Source organism: Myotis nattereri, assembly GCF_964212035.1.
Source record: "Myotis nattereri genome assembly, chromosome: 9".
NCBI lineage: Eukaryota > Metazoa > Chordata > Mammalia > Chiroptera > Vespertilionidae > Myotis > Myotis nattereri.
This window is the reverse complement of record NC_138084.1, coordinates 46,334,725-46,351,991: the sequence shown is the minus strand read 5'-3', so window position 1 is coordinate 46,351,991 and position 17,267 is coordinate 46,334,725. Positions and strand designations below refer to the sequence as shown.

The window sequence follows — 17,267 nt, the reverse complement described above, 5'->3', positions numbered from 1 at the left end:
TGTCGACAGTTTGGCTCAAATAAACTCACAAAAATTCTTTACAGGTTTCAATGGTTTTTTTATGTTAACAGTCTGAACTCGGGGAAAGAGGCTAAAATGGCAGCTAAGAGGCTTCAGGGAGAATTCTGGGGCCTGAGAACCCTGAGGCGGAAAGGCCCATGGTCCCAGGGAAGGTCCTTGGAGCGTCAGAATAGAAGGGACCCTGAGCTCCAGGTTAACCCCGCCAGACGCTCCCATCCCCATGGCCAGACTCCAGGCGTCCCCATGACTGCATCTGGCCCCATTCCTACCACCCCTCCAGGAGGGCACCCCACTGGGGACCTCACCTTGAACTGAAAACCCCACTTGCAGTGTGACACACCTCAGTGTGGCTGTGTGACTCAGGACAAGTTCCAGCTTCTCTGCTATGAATACGGGGCTGGAGCAGAGGGTCTCCCAGCCCCAGAGTGGGTACCCCAAAACCCTGGTGGGGCCCCTCAGGGAAGCAGAAGAGAGTGGGTTCAGGTCCCAGTTCCGCCACTGACACCATGTGACTTTGGGTAAGTCTGTCAGACTCTCTGGGCATCAGTGTTCACCAGCCTTAAAATGGGGAGAGGGCAGCGGCCGTGAAGGTGAGAGAGCCACGCAATGCCAGCTGTGCTGGACGTCTCCCACCTCCCGCCCAGGCAGGAGCCCCATTTCTCTTCAAGGGCCTGAGTCCCTTATGCCTCTTCCCTCCTCTGGGGCGGGGCCTGGGGCTCAGTCCCGGTTTGTGGAATGAAAAGGAGTCTGTTTCAGGACATCTCCCCCCCCCCACCCCCGTCCACCCCCCCCCACCCCCCCAAATCCTCATAATGGCTCTAGGACACTGGTTTTATTAGCCCCAGTTTCCACAGGAGGGAAAGGTGAGCCCGCAGACGGGTCCAGGTGCCTGTGCGTAAGGAAGTGCCCACTTGCTAACCTCGGTGATAGAGGCTCAGTGGGCCAGCCAGTCCCCGGATGTCTACCAAGGCCCTGGGGCACCTGCTCAGCTCCCTGCCGGGACCGTCCTCGCACTGGCCATCCCCCTGGGTAAATGCACAGGCTCTCCCCCCAGGGAGGGGCCAACTCAGGCTGTGAGTCAGGGCCCAAATGCAGCACCACCAGCCCCCAGCCCCATCTGCCTGCACCCGAGGCTTCGAGACCCTGTGGTCCTCCCTGGCGCCTGACAGACAGGGAGGCCGAGGCCGGGCAGGGCCCCGAGGCGCACCCCCCGCTCCCGCTCCCGCCGGGCCTCACCGGCATGACCGCGCAGGTCTTCAGCGCCTGGTTCAGGCTGCGCACCAGCGCCCACTTGCCGGGCTGCGGGGCGGGCGCCTCGGCGGAGGCGGAGGGGTCGGCCGGGTCCGCGGGGTCCGCGAGGTCCTCGGGGCGGGCGGGGGGCTCCATAGCGCGAAGGGTCTGGCGGCGGCTCCGGCGGCGGCGGGGCGGCTCAGGTCCCTAATTCACCTAATGCGGTGCGCGCCGCCCGCCCTCGGGGAACCCTAAACCGGGCCATCTGCCGCGGGCCCATGGCAACGGCGGCTTAGGTGACGCCTGCGGGCCAGGAGCGGGGAGGGGGCGCCCGCGCCGACCCGGCCCCCTCCCCTGTTGGCGGGACCCCGAACACCCCAAAATCGTCGGGGATTCGCAGCCAGCTTCATAGGGACCGCAGCAGGTGGCCACCGGGCTGCCGGCCTCAGCGCAAATGAGGCACCTGGAACCTCACCTTGACGGCAGTTTTGGAGAAAATCGGTATGTTTGCTACGAAAAGAAACCCGGGGCTGTTACGGAGTAGAATACAATGAACTTCGTGAATTTCTAAGGCTAAAGGGAGGCTAGAGTGGCTGGCTTGGTGGTTGAGCTCGACCTATGAACCTGGCGGTCACAGTTGGATTCCCCGTCAGGGCACATGCCCAGGTTGCAGGCTCGATCCCCATTGGATGGTGTGCAGGAGGCTGCTGATCAATGATTCTCTCTCATTGTTGGTGTTTTTCTCTCTCCCTCTCCGGTCCTCTCTGAAATCAATAAAAATATATTTTTTAAAAGGGAAAATGCATCAAAGATCTTTCTAGCTCACTGGCTGCCTCTGGGAAGGGAGGGAAGATAGAAATCCGGGGCTGCTGGGGGGCAGGGGGCTCTGGGGGATGTTGGAGAAAGTCCCTGAAGAGTCCGTCTCTGGTCCTCACCCAGCCTCTGAGCCACCAGCCCATGGTCTCCAGCCTGCAGAGGAGGCCCTGAGGCCTGGAGCAGGGGTCCCCTGGCTCCTGAGTACAGCAAGCAACCCCTAGTGGCTCAGAGCTCACCCACCGTGGGTACCAAGCTGGGTTCCTGTGTCTTAGCAGCGACACAGGACTGGGTACCTGGCTGGGTTCTATGCTGGGTTGTGAGGTAGTGGCCATGGAGCCACCCAGAGGGTGTGGAATGCCCAGGCCCTATAACTCTCCATCCACCCCAACCTCCTCCCCTCTCCCTACTTATCTCTAGCTTCCTCCCTTCTTTCCTCCTTTCTCTTCTCTCTTCAAAGCCTCTTGTTCCCATTTTTGGCCCTTGACCTTGTTTGGAATTCTGGAAGCCCAACTGCTCCCACCACAGATAAGCAAACCATTGTGGGTGGGGAAGGGGGAAATGGGGGGTGGGGGGGGACTAGCCAGGATGGAGACAGTGATGCCCCACACAGAGCTCAGAGCTGCCCCGCTGGACCCAGGCTTCCTTCCACCCCAAATCCCTGTCCCAGCCCCGGAACACGGCGCTTTGCCACCCAGCACTAATCGGACTGACCGCCGTGATCCCCACCCACTTCCTGAGCCCTCTCAGGGCTCCTGCTCTCAGGCAGGCTCCTTCTCACAGTCAGGTCCACACGTACCCACCTGGGGAGGCCATGGGAACAGGAATCAGACCCTCAGACACGGGGCTGCTGGTGGCGGGCTTTCAGGCATCCTTCCATCTGTCCACTTAACCAACTAGGCTCAGACTAAAGCTGAAGGGCCACTGCCCTCAGAGCTCCCAGCCCAGGGGTAAGGGGGTCGGCAGAGCCAGACACAGATAAGAATGGCACCACCAGATAAGGGACGAATTAGCCTGGAGAGACAGGATGGCACGGCCACTAAGAGGTTGGACTCTGGAGACAGACAGCTTAGGTTCAATCCAGGCGAGGCGGCTTGTCAGCTGTGTGACCTTGAGCGAGTTCCTCAGCCTCTATGTGCCTTTGTTTCCTCGTATGTGGGATGGCAGGATTAAACAGGTGAGTGTGAGAACTCACTCAGATTGGTACCCGCTAGACAAATGTGCTGTATAAATGTTGGTTATTAACTAAGCAAGTCATGTTAGGGGGTGGCAACTGGATGTTGTGATTTTTTTCTAAGTAGACATGAGGGATAGGGTGATCAGAAGAGGGGAACAGCAAAGCACAGAGAAGCAGAAGGAAGAAGGAAGAGATGGTAAAAAACAGGTCTGGGGGTGGAGAGAGGCCCCCTCGACGAGACCCAGCAAAGTGCTGAAAGCCTGGCACCTACCAGACCAGACCCACTGCTCAGCCCCTCAATCCTCTGCACCCAGGCCACCCTGAGCTGAAGCCTGGAAATAGGCCCCTTGCCTGCAGGTGGCCTGTGTACCAGATCTGAGAGGCAAGTCTAATGCCCCCATGACCCACTCTGGCATCACACCGGATCCTCTGCCAGATTCAGGGCTCACTGTTGCTCCAGGCTCATCACCCAGGATAGGGCCTTCCACCTTTGCTTATGCTGAGCTTTCTGCCAGGAATGCTTCACCCCACTATCCTCTTCCTGCCCCCACCAAGCCACCAAGGCTGCCGAGTCATGTGTCCCCTGGGCCCCACACCCCCTCCCCAGTACCTTCCTTTCTGTACTCCCTTGGTGCCTCACACAGACCTCTGGTGCTGCCCTCTTCTCCCCCCGCCCCATCCCCCCATACCTCCATCCAATCCAATTCTGGCCACCCATTTTACAGATGGGGAGACTGAGGTTCAGAGGAGGTTCAAGGACCTATGCAAGGATGTATAGTTAAGTTGGGACAAAAGCTTTCAGGAAGTAACTGTGCCAACTGTCATCAACAAGTAGTATCAGCGAAGATGGCAGAGTAGGGAACTCCAAGAACCTCTTTATAGATACAACAGAAAACATGGCAAAAACTACCAGAATCAACTTTACTGAAACTCTAGAAAATATTCAAAAGTTTACAGTAACAAAATGAGCATTTAATGAAGAGATAGGTGACTGAAATCCAGCAGGAGACCTGTGTGGTGTTTTAACCTACTCATCCCCCACCTACCTACACCTTGCTGGCAATCTTGGTGTGGGTTCTTGGGGCCAGGGGGAGCAGAACAGACCTTGTTATTGAATAATTGTGGTTATTTGAACCTGTCTAGGGGTTCACTGAAGGAATAATGCAAAGGGCTTGCCTTTCGTTTTCTAACTTGAACTCCCTCAGGGCAGACAAGCAGCTATAGAGGGCACTGGTCAAAAATATCCAAAGGCAAATGAACTACCCACTGGTGCTTGGGGACAAAAGTAATAAGTTAAAACAAACAGGAGCCACTCTAGAAAGCCTGGAGGAAAATCAGGGAGTGGGTTGCTTCAGGGAATAGAGGCTTCAGAAAACTCTGGCATATACTGGGGAATCTAAAAAACCACATACACACCCAGGGTTGAACAATTTCAGAAAAAGATCAAGATCGTAAGCATTCACCTCCAACTGAGCTTCACATTCTACGCAGACAGACAGTGAAGGCTAAGGCAGAGTTGACTGAGCATTGGAGGCATGCCCCAGCCCACACAGAGAGCCCGTCTGCAAAGACCAGGAGGTTTGATTTGTTTTGTTTCGGCTCCAGGGGTGCTAGAGACTGTAGTGACCACACACAACAAAGAATACAGTCTTCACAAAAATAGTTTAGAAAACTCACTAAACAAAACTACAACTCACCACAGGCAGCAACAACAAACCCTGGGGAGATTCTAACTTCCAGAGTTATCACATTACGATATTCAAAACATCCAGTTTACAACAAAAAAAAATTAAGAGCAATGCAGAGAAAGGATGCCCCATTCAGAGGGGGGGAAAAAGGAACTTAATAGAAATTTTCACTGAGGACACCCAGACTTTGGACTTAATGGGCAAAAAGTTTAATCAAGTGTCTTAAGTATGATCAAAGAATTGAAGGAAAGGAGAACAACATCTCACCATAAAGAGGATGTCAATAAAGAGACAGCAATTATAAAAAGGGACCAAGTAGAAATTCTGGAACTGAAAAGTACAATAACTAGAGGAGTTCAACAGCAGACATAAAGAGGCAAAATGAAGAATCAGCAAACTTAAAGATAGGTTATTTGAGATTATCCAGTCTGAGGTGCAGAAAGAAAAAAAAATTAAGGAAAATGAGCAGAGACTAAGAAACCTTTTGGACACCATCAAATGGACCAACACATGCATAATGGGAGCCCAAAAGGGGGGGGGCGGGGAGGCAGAAAGAATATTTGAAGAAATACTGACACAAACTGCCCAAACTTGATGAAAGATATGAATCTATACATACAAAAAGCTCAATAAATTTTAAGTAGGATAAACTTAAAAAGATCCACACTGAAACTCATTATAATTAAACTGTGAAGACAGAGAGAGAATCTTAAAAGCAGTGAGAGAGAAGTGGCTTGTCTTCAATATGATTAATAGCCAATTTCTCATCAGAAACCATGAAAGCCAGAAGGCAGTAGGGTGACATATTTAAAGTAGTGAAAGGAAAATACTAGTAAGTTGTCAAATAAGAATTCTATATCTGGCAAAATCATTCTTCAAAAATGAAAGACAAACTAAGACATTTCCAGACAAACTAAGCCATTTCCAGACAAACAAAAGCTGAGTTTGTCACTTGTTGACTTGCCTTACAAGATATGCTAAAAGTAGTCAACTAAAATTAAAGAGCACTAGACAGTCATTCAAAGCCACAAAAAATAAAGAAGCTTGGTAAAAGTAACCACATAGGCAATTATAAGCCAGATTATTGTTATTTTTGGTTTGTAAATCATCTTTTCCCCATTTTTTCCCTATAGGATTTAAAAGACAAATGCATAAAACAACAATTACAAATCTGTGTTAATGGGCACACAGTATACAGAGATGTAATTTCTGATAATAACAATACAAAGAGAGGGATGGAGCTGTATAGGAGCAAAGTTTCTATATCCTATTGAAGCTAAGTTGGTGTTAAGTCCCACTAGATTGTTATAAATGTAAGACATTATTTGCAAAGCCTAAGGTCACCACTAAAAAAAGTGTCTATATACAGAAGAAGAAATGAGAAGAGAATCAAAACAGTACACTGGTGTGGGAGAGATCAATTAAACACAAAAGAAGGCAGTAATAGAGGAACTGAGGGAGAAATGATATGACCTATTAAAAACAGCAAAATGGCAGAAATAGATGGAAATGAATTAAACTCTCAAAAGGTTGAGGTTAGCAGAATAGGTTTAAAAATAAGATCCATTTATATGCTATCTACAAGAGACTCACTTTCCATCCAAAGATAGAAATGTGCTGAAAGTGAAAGGGTAGAAAAATATATTCCATGTAAATAATAACCAAAGAAAAGCTGGGATGGCTATGCTAATATCAGGCCGAATGTATTTTAAGTCAAAAGTGTTACAAGAGACAAAGGGCATTGTATTTTAATAAATGGGTCAATCCAACTGTTATCAACAGCCCACAAATTTATCTTCAAAATCCCCTTTGCCCAGGATGGTGAGCAAAGTACATCCAGTCCCTATGCTGACCCCACCATGGAGCCAGAACTCATATCCCACTGAGGCACAGCAGCCCTCACCGAGGTCCCTGAAGAAGGGGGTCATGTGCACCACGGATCTCTGGGTTCTTGCAAGCACCAGCTGACCTTGCCACCTGGGACTAGTCCCTCCCCCAGGCTCCCTCCCAGCCCACTCCACCCCCGGGACTCCTGCTATCACAGTTCCACTCATAGGCATCCTTGCTGTGCTTCTCCCACTTTAGTCTGGTAACTCCTCGAGGACTGGGAGCAGTCAGTTTATCTCTGCATCCCTTGTGCCCAGGCTGGTACAGAGAAGAGGCCTAGTGCCACTTTGCTGGGTGGGTGAGTGAGAACTTGGCTGGAGGAGGTAGCTTTTGGCACGATAGGAATCTCCAGGCACCCCCACCCCACGCCTGAAGCTGTCAACACAACAGGTCTGCCCAGACTGCCCCAGGGCCCCTAGGAAAGAGCCCATGTCCTGCAGATGCCACCTAGCAGGGGCCATCTGACCCCCTTCCTGTGCCTGCTCCTATGACACATCCTTGTGCCCTGCATAGCTGCCCCCTCACCATCATGGCTCCCTGGCCTGTGTGGACCTGCACAGCTTATGTCTAAATTACTTGCTCTGGACACCAGTCTCTTCACCTGTGATAAGCATGCAGCTCCCTACCTCACAGCCCAATGGCAAAACAATAGATCCTGGGTAGAGAGTGCCTATGGACCCATGCGGGTGTTACTTTTGAAGAATTAGAACTCTCAACCCATGAAAAGAATCTTCCATGTTTTGAATTATAAAAGCGTTTCCTGTGCCTGGTACCCTGTGGGGTTCAGAAAGGTGTGTGGATCTCTGCAACGGAGTGTCTCCACATGGGGACACTCTACACCTGGGAGAGAAGCATCGTCTCCTTTGAGGTTTCCTGAGGTTTTTCTCCTAAATAAAGATGGAGAATCCTCACGCACAGGAACACTACCAATGTGATTTTATCGGCAGTCGTCGTCACGCAGCTAGCCTTTCATGAGCTGTCTGGCATCGGGTGGAGCAGTGTGTGTGCGCGATGCCATTTCACTCTCAACATCCCTTTCAAGTAGGTTCCAGTGTCTGCCCTAGCCCCTCGGACCAAATGAGGGTGTAGTGACATTCATTCAGCACAGAGCTCCATCTGTGAGTGGCCCGGGCCGGGCTGAGGAGGCAGTGGGAGCAGGACCCCCCTCCCACCCCCACCCCATGAACCCTCCTCCCACCCCCACCCCATGAGCAGGGGAAGGTGGAGTGGCAGGACTAGCAAAGGGAGTCATGACCCCTGGGAGGGCTGAGGGGAAGTCAGCCAGGAAAAGGGGACACAGAGGCAGGTGAAAGAAGCAGCGCTTTGACTGATCCCTCAGGCATGTTATCTTCCCAACAGCCATCCCAGGAAAGGAGGGTTTTGTCCTTGTTTTGCAGATGGGGAAACTGAGGCTCAGGAAGGCTGAAGAACATGCCTGAAATCCGCCCAAGACAGAGCCCGGGTGTGTGGGCTCTGCCTGTGGCACTGTCTGTGTAGCTGGCCGGCTCCTCAGAGTTGGGACCATTTCTAGGACCAAATAAGTATCAGAAATATACTTTCTGTCTTGCTGTGTGAGGGGTGGGCAAAGCCGGCGTTCACCTGCAGACACCTGCTCCCAGCAGAGGCTGCCGGCTCGGTGAGGTGGGCCAGTGCTCGGAGGGGAGAGTCAGCAGAGGTCTGCCTCAGAGGCCCCCGGAGGGCAAACACCCTTGGAGGGCTGTGGGTGGCCCAAACTCTCCTTCTGGGGGCTGCGCGTGCCCCCACCCGCCCAGCCCCAGCTGTAGCACGGGCCCTGGCACACCGCAAACACTCGGAGACAGTGACTTCCCTTCTTTCATTGGTCCTGGCTGTCCCTGATGGGCCTGTGAACAGACTCTCAAGCCAGGGAACCAAGGGGCTTCAGAGCGGGTCTTCAGTCCCAGGACACAAGACTGTCTCTCCTGATTCTGCCCTGATGCCTGCTTCTCACACACCCAGCCCACAAGCCCGCACAAAAGCACACAGCCTCAGAACACGCTGCCCGCTGGCCTCTGATGGTCCCAGAGGACACCCTGCCACCAGCCCTAAGGCCTGGGGCCAGGCCCACCTGGCTCAGGGCCCACATTCCTGGCTCTGGAGAGCAGGAGCTCATTAGAGCCTCAGGCCGATCACGGGAAGAGCTAGGGGTCAGGGGCCACTGGAGCCTTGGGAAGGAAGCAGGGCAGAAGGACTCAGCCAGAGAGGAGACAGCACCTCTGCTTCTTCCCCATATTACCCGCGGGGGCTCCAGCTCCGGTCGTGGCATCCTCAACTCACGGCCCCCAGTCAGGGTCAAGGTCCTTCCTAGTCTGGCATCCGTAAACTTGCTAAGTTCCTCTTCCCTTCCCCCAAGGGCTTTCCCATATTGGACCTTTGCACATGCTGTTCCACTGCCTGGAATGTCTGGCGATTCAGAGATGCATGTAAATAAATAACTTCTACCCAGTGAGAAAGGGAAGTCCCAAAAGACAAATCAGACGGAGTAATTCTAGGCTGGTCCTGACAGGCAGGAAAAGTTTCATAGCTGGGTTTTGAAGCATAGATAGGAGTTTTCTGAAAGCAAGGATTGGGAAGGGTGTGCCACCGTTAAGCCTATGCACGAGAGAATATGGGACGGGGTAAGATGAGCCACCCAACAGGGTTATTCCTGGCACAGAAGGATGAAGGCCAATGGGGTGCAGACAGCACTCACCTGCTGAAGAATCACCATTGTCCTTTGTCAGACGCTCCTGCTGCCCACCTGGCCAGACACAGTTCTGCAGGGAGAGATCATGTCAAACTTCTGAGCAGCCAGCCGTGTCAGCCTTGCACCTGGCAGGGGTCACCTGGGCTCCTCCCAACGCCACAGCCGCCCCTGCCTCTGGGGAACCCTCCCTGGCTCTCTCCCTCTCTTTGCAGCCCAGGCGTGTGACCTGAGCCTCAGCCACCATCACAGCTCTATTGTCCAGAGCAGCTGCTGTTATTCAGAGATTCCAAAAGGCTCCTAGGAAGTAGCAAGTCGGCACCCCTCACCTGGACATATGGGCAAAGGGGCCCAGAGAGGGACCAAGACTTGCCTAAGTTCACACAGCTGGACAGGGCAAGTCCAGGATGAGGACTTGGTCTCAGGCCTCCCAGCTGAGGGCTGCCCCAGGAGTGTGAGTGGCAGGGGCAGCCTGGCCCAAGGGGAGGGTCATGGGCTGAGCTGCCTAAATCCATCCAGAGCACCCACTGCCATCAGGATGGAGGCTCCATGACCCCAGTCTGGCTTTTAAGGCCCAGCACCATGTGGCTCCTGCTGATGTCTCAGTCATCAGTTTTCTTCCTTCCCCGGCCCTGCACTGGGACCCTTCTCAGCACTCACTCTTCCTGAAATGCACCAGCCCTTTTCATACCTCCTGGCCTTGGCATACACTGGCTCCTCCACCTGGAATTCTGACTAGCAAATTCCTATGCTCAGTTCAGATGTTACCTCCTCTGGGAAGCCTTCCCTGACCACCCCCAGGCTGCGGAGAGTCCTATTTCCCTCTATCCATCCCTGATTATATGTATTATGTTATCCGATTGGGTCTGTTCCTACCTCTGACCCCAAAGTCAGAGAGTTGATCCAGGGCAGGGCATGGGTTCAGCCATCTCCTCACACAACACAGGGCCAGGCCCGGAGAGGACTCAGGAAGGACTTGTGGGACTGAGTGTGGTGATTCAAGGCAGCCCCAGCCCACAGCCCTGGCACGCGGCCCTCCAGCCCCCCACCTGCCCCCAGGATGAGCATCAATTTTTCACAAGGCCCATTCAGAGGCACTGGGGCATTTGATCCTCTGCCCATGACACTCCTGACACCCGAGCCCTGACCCCTGCCTGGAGCTCTGGGACACAGCGGGCACTCAGTCCTCCCGGAGACGGGCACTAGGCCTGGGTGTCTGGCAGGGAAGGGAATTCAGCAAGGCCACCAGGCAGCTGCCACGGGGGTTAGCCTGAAGAGGAAGCCTGGCTGTGCCAGCACCCCGAGCCAGCAGGAGCCCTGAGAGCCGGTGGCAGAACCAGGGTTTTCATTAAGACTCAGGGCCTTGGATGAGGGCATAGAAGTTAAGGGCCACCCATAAGGAAAAACTATAAGATCAACTTTTTTTTTTTTCCCTAAAAAAAAGAACTAGCCCATGTTCAAGGTAATTGCTTTGCAGATTGAGAGCAGGGAACACGGAACTATTTCTATGCCGCCCCTGGGTTACTTCATCCTCACAGCAACCCTGGCTGGTGGCTTCATGGTCCCATTTTACAGATGGGAACTCTGAAGCTCAGAGGAAGGGGCTTATCTGAGGAGAGAGAGAAAGAAAGAGATAAAATGTAGCAGAAAGGCCAAAGGAGACAGAGACAGGGACAGAGCTCCCTCTCTCTCTCTCTCTCTCTCTCTCTCTCTCTCTCTCCCACCCCCAGTACAGCTGCTCCCAGCCCCAGCCCTGGTCAGAGACAATTCAATGAGCACCATGCCCCTGGCTCTTCCCATTCCAGGGTCCCAGCCTCCATCTCGCCAGGCTCGGGCAGTTTCATTCGATGGCTGCTGTGGCTGAGCCCCCAAAGGTGGCAGGAGGCCCAGACCGGGAGCAAATGGCTGTGATCACAGGGAGCTCCAGGGGACCCAAGCCCAGGACACCCTCCAAAGTCCAGCAAACCCTCCTCCTGATGCCCAGGACAGGGGCAGCCCATGCTTACCTGGCTCCCAGCTGCCACCCGCACGGAGGGCTCGGGAAGCTGGGGTCAAAGGTCTGGCACAATCTGTAGACACGTCCCCTCTTCCTCTGTCTTGCTCCAGAACTTGCTCTGGGGGCCTCTCTGGGCCTTTCCGTTTTTCACTATGTGACTCCTTCTCCCTCTCAGCCTCTCCCTCCCTTTCCTGCCCAGGTCGGCTGTCCAGCCTCCAGCCGCACTGCTGCCCTCTCCTCCCCTCTCCAGAGCCTTCCCCCAGGAGGCGGAGTCCGAGGGGCCTGGAGGCCTGGGTGCCATGACATCAGCGTGGGGGGCGGGCTGTGCTGCCCAGGGCCCAGTGCAGAGCGCTGGCTGCCCAGAGGGAGGCAGGGCAAGGGGTCTCTCTCGCTGTGCTGGGACCAGCTTGGGCCCGGGCTATGACCTCAGGTGCCTCCTATCATTCGCAGTAGCACCACCTGCTCCCTCAGCACGGGCAGGATTTGCGGAGTCCTGGCCCCTGCCTCCCTCCGCCAAGCCTGTTTTCTCCTCCAAAAATGGCTGTTTGAGACTCTGAGAGGAAATGAACGCAAGCCCCATGTTCTAGCCCTTTCTCCCTCATCCCTGTGCACGCAGGACCCTCCCTGTGGGCTCCCCTCAGATGTGTCCCTGAAGCTCCTCACCTCACCACGCCCCACAGCTGCTGGGGAGGAGGGGCAGGAGGCTGTGAGCACACAGGAAACTTCCTCAGCCCAGCATGAGCCGGGCACATGCAGAGCAAGCTGAACCGTGTGATTTTAAAGTGGGGGGGACGGAGGGGGGAAGGGGGGAAAGATAAGCAAGGAGGAGCCCAGTGTTCATTGTTAGCACTGGAAAGACAGTAACAGGGGACCCCGGCTGAGTCCTGGCACTTCCTCACCATCACCCTTTGCCTGGAGCCAGTGCGGCCTCTTCAGGGGCAGCTCTTGGCCTGGGCGGAGGGAGGGCTCTTTGGATGCCCAGTGGCTGTACCCAGGCCAGGCCGGGACCACTCCAAAGCTGGGGTGCCCATCCGCCAGGATCCAGTGGTCCAAGTGCGCCACCTGCTGGCACAGGCGTGGCTGCCAATGGCGCCCCCTGGGGAGCCAGGCTGAGCATCCAGCTCCGCCTGGAGAAGGGACGCGGGGACTCAGCCGCTGTAGGTCAGGACTTCCTCTGACCCCACAGTCCTGGCCCCCGAAGGCCCGGGGTGCTGAGTGTGCCTGGCCAGGTGGCCCTCGCAGGAACTACTCTGGAACACGGTCCCCACTCCTAGACTCGGGACCTACCACGCCTCCATCACCCCCCCCCCCACCCCCACCCCCGAGCCAGGCTGGGCAGGCAAGAGCGTCAGCCCTGCACAGATGGGAAAGCTGGGCCCCCTAAGGCACAGGTTGTGAGCTGTGAGGGGTGGGCGAGGCGTGGTGGGGAGCTGGGGAGGGGTGATCTCCAGATGCCACAATGCATTCAGCACCCCTGTGCTGAGGTGGGCACAAAATTCAATGTCCTTTTCTCCATGGCCCATTGGGGAAATCTAGGGATTGGCCTTAATGCATTTGTGTTTCTCACTCTTCACCCCAACCCAGCCCAGTGGACTGAGTTCTGTCTCCTCTGCCTCCACCATCTGTCCTGTTTCTCCCCACCACCACCACCCCTGGCTTCTTGGCTCAAGCTGCTCGCTCTGGTCTGCCCACATCCACCTGCACCCCCATAAGCCCATCTCCTCTGTCTGAGGCCCTTGATGCGGCTGCTCCCTCCATCTCACAATTGGAGCAGAACTAACCTTCCTTCCCACCGCAACTCCCACACCACCTTGCCGGGAATTCTCTGTGGACCTTGGTCCGGATCAGAGAGTATCTCTATTGGTCTTCCCACTAGAGCAGGGGCTGTGGCTGGTCCCCGGCATCCCTAGGGCCTTGGGACAAGGCCAGCTGAGGGAATAACCGAATGACCCCAGTGACCTCAGCTCAGACATGCAACGGGCAGGCAGCGGGGCCCAGCCTGGCTAGAGCGCCAGGTCCTCCCTCACGTTGTCGCTGACCAGAGGACAGGCACCAGGGCCTAAGAAATATTCCCTCCATTATCCCTAACCCCCAGAGGGACAGACGGACACAGGACGGTCTTTCTGAGATTGTGGTAACGTTTATTCTGAGAACAGAACAGGTCTCCCTGGCCCCAAGGTGGGCCCTGAGGGGAGTGAAGCCCAGATGGGGTGGTGTGGACCGGAGGCCGGGCCCATCTGCAAACGCACAGGCCCCTGTGGACTGAGGGTCCATCAGGCGCATGGAGCAACGGTTCTCCCCACGCACCCTCCAGCCCCAGCCCAGAACTCCAACCTCACCTGCCCCATCCCCAGCCAGGGTCCTCCACACATCCAGGATCCAGCCTGGCCCACCCCGAGGAGCAGAAAGCAAGGGCAGGGCTGCCGCACAAGTCCTGTTGGGGGGCGGGGCTGGAGCCCACAGGCCTGCCAGTCGGTCCTGGTTCGACCCAAGGCTCAGGTGGATGTAGCTGAGAACAGACCCAAGTGGGCTCCTCCGGCCCTTGCTTCTCCACTCTGAGTCAGGAGTGTTCATTGGAAATAGACATGGAAAAGTGATTACATGAGTGTACAGTGTGCACGCATACAGGTACATAGAGAACGGGGGTTGCCCTTATCCAGCACTTGTTAGCGAGAGTGCTGGCAAACAGGAGTCAGTGGCCCCGCATGGCAGAGGGGCAATCGAGGCACAGGAGGGTGAGTGGTTTGCTCCTGGTCATCGGTAGGGTCCTGGCCCCAGGCCAGGCTCTCGAGAGGAAGCTGCCGCTTGCCCAGGAGTCTTGTCCTCCCTGTTGTGCAGTTCCTGGCCCTCACGTGGCCAAGGGCCCCGACACGGGAGCAGAGCTGGCCACAGGGTGAGGAGGCAAAGTCAAGGATCCAGCGTCTCCAGCCAGGACACTGGACCAAAGAGCCAGGACACGGAGCCAGAAATCCAGGCTTCCAAAGGACTTCCCAGCCAGCAAGCCGACGGGAACTCCTGTTCTGGAGCCAGCTGAACATTTTCATTTAACGTTGCCTGGTCTGGAGCCCGGGAAGGGTTGCAGAGAGACCCTACGCGGGTCACAGCACCCACACGATTGGTGCTGACTTGCAAAACATCAGAATAGAAACACCCTCTTCTTCATCCACCTCCAGACCCCTTCTGAGAAAGTATGGCTTCTCCTCATCCCTCCCCAAGTGGAATCAAGATAAAATCGGCCGAGCCGGTATGGCTCAGCGGTCGAGCGTCGACCCAGGAACCAAGAGGTCACTGGTTCAATTCCTAGTCAGGACACATGCCCAGTTTGCGGGCTTGATCCCCCCAGGAGGGGGCTTGCAGGAGGCAGCCGATCGATGATGTTTCTCTCTCATCGATGTTTCTATCCCTCTATCCCTCTCCCTTCCTCTCTATCTAAAAAAAAAAAAATCAATAAAAACATATAAAAATAAAACCAGAGGACCACAAGAACTGGAGTTTAAGAAGAGAAAAGGGGTGCACAGGCTTTCAGTTTTCCTTTTAAAACCCCTGGTTAAAACTGAGAGTTTTAAAACAGAAAAAATATAAAATGTTGAGGACTGAAAGGAACATTTTGGTCCGGGCAGCAAGAAGAGGGCTGTGGCCTCCCTGGCTGCATTTTGGGGGGAATGTTGGCGGAGAGCCTCTGGTCTGGTGGTGGGTTTCCCTCTCTCCTTCCAAGCCCTGACGCCAACAACCCAGAGCCCCTTCTCCCAGGAAATCCCAGTGCTTGCAGCAAAGGGGGTCCTGAGACTATGTCCCCCCACCCCCACTTGCGTCCACATGTCCTCCCTACCCGCCTGGCCCCTGGCCACCAAACTGGGCACACGCCTTCTGGGACCAGGGCCGTGGAGTCAGGAAAACGCCCTTCCTTTCCATCGCTGACAAAACCTCTCAGGGTGGCGGGGGGCGGGGGGAGGGCCTTAAACCAGAGGCTGGGGATGAAATCAACACAGGGTGAGATGGTAGCCGCAGCTCTCTGGGCACCCAACCACTTGCCAGAGAGGAGCAGAGCTGCAGCCCAGCATGGACACCAGGTCTCCCAGAGCTGTGGGCAGGGGCCCAGCTCCCTCTGAGGTCTCATGGGGTCGCTTACTCACTTGGCAAATCGCTTGGAGAAATGAAGGGATGGGCATGTGGATGGAATTTGAGAATGAACAGATGTCACCTGCATGTTCCCAAATCCCAGCCGGAGCAGGAGCCCAGGCAAGGCCAAGAGCCCTTTCAAGGTGGCCAGAAAGTCAAGATCTGGTGACAGAGAAAGCGATGCCCGGGGCACGGGGGCCGTTGCAGGAAAGGAGGGGCAAGAGTGGGGCTCGGGGGTATGGCAGTTTGTGTGTAAACAAGTGGCATCTTGGCACTCCGTGGGCTGACAGCAGGGCCTTGGGGAAACATTTTCAACGGAGAGAGTCCCTTAGCAGTGGGAACAGCTGGGGAAGGGCGGGCTATTTAAATCTCAGGCAAGAAGACTTCTCCGTGAGAAAGGAATGCTGTGGGGTCCTCAGGACACTGAGGCCCAGAGAGGGCCAGAGACCCCCCACGGTCACACACCGAGTCAGTGGACAAGTTGGGACAAGGACCCCGGTGTCCTAGCTCCCAGGCTAATCCCTGGCTGGGGCATGCAGACGGCGGTGAGAATTGTGGGGGCCAGGCAGGCGGCCAGGCATCAGACAGCCGTGAGGGTGGCGCTGCTAAGGATGCGCACGGCAATGGTGCCCGGCAGGTCGCTGGGCTGCCGGCGGTCTCGGTCCCGGAGGTGGAGGGTGTGCAGGGCCTGGAGGTCATCGGGGTCAGCCTTCAGCTGCACCTGGCCCAGGAACTCATCCTTCAGGACTCGGTGGTTCCAGATCTGGGGGAGACAGAGGAACATGGGGGCCATCTCCATGGATAGGTCTGCGGGGGCTGCTGGCAGTTCTGGCAGGGCCTCGATCCCGCCCTTCATTGCCTCTGCCTAAGCCTGCCCTTTCCAGAGCCTCGGCGTCCTCCTCTGTCCAAGCCCCTTCCACATATAACGTTAAGTGTGTTGCTATTAGCTCTGTGTGACCTTGAAGTCTGGGTGACCTTGGAGAGTGATATACTCACCCCCTGCCTGTTGGCCCCATCTTTAAAATGAGTGGTCCCGCCCTAACCAGTTTGGCTCAGTGGATAGAGCATCCGCCTACGGACTGAAGGGTCCCAGGTTCGATTCCGGTCAAGGGCATGTACCTTGGTTGCGGGCACATCCCCAATGGGAGATGTGCAGGAGGCAGCTGATCAATGTTTCTCTCTCATCGATGTTTCTAACTCTCTATCCCTCTCCCTTCCTCTCTGTAAAAATCAATAAAAAAATATATATATAAATATAAAATGAGTGGCCCCTACGGTCCTTCTTGCCCCAACATCTCTAGGTCTGTGTTGGATCCGGGGTTAGGAACATTCGGAAAACCTGCAGTGCCTCCCCTGCAGGGTGCCTAAATGTTCATTTTTACAGATGGTTTCTCACCACAGAGATGCTGGCCTGGGCCCGGGGGACAGAGGGCTTCCTGCTAATGAGCTCAGGATGGTCATCCACTGGCCACCTTGGCCTGGGAGGACAAGGAAGCCCAGGCACAGGGACTGGCTCTCTGACCCCTGCCCTCTGACCCCTACCCTCTGACCTGCCATGTGCCACTTCAGTGCCACGTTTCCAGGTGAGCCCCCTGCAGGGGGTTTAAGGAACCACTCCCCAGGCTTTGGGGCGAA

At 55.3% G+C, this 17,267-nt stretch overlaps 1 protein-coding gene across 1 annotated transcript in view; it reads right to left on the bottom strand.

The window, feature by feature from the left end:
- Positions 1–13,636: 13,636 nt before the first annotated feature.
- The window catches only part of CAPN5 (calpain 5), a 54,620-nt gene continuing 50,989 nt past the window's right edge, over positions 13,637–17,267 (bottom strand). The window contains exon 13 of the mRNA XM_081099631.1: positions 13,637–16,395. Within this exon, the coding sequence (XP_080955757.1) occupies positions 16,213–16,395 (183 nt within the window). The 3' untranslated portion in view covers positions 13,637–16,212. The remainder of the gene's footprint in view (positions 16,396–17,267) is intronic.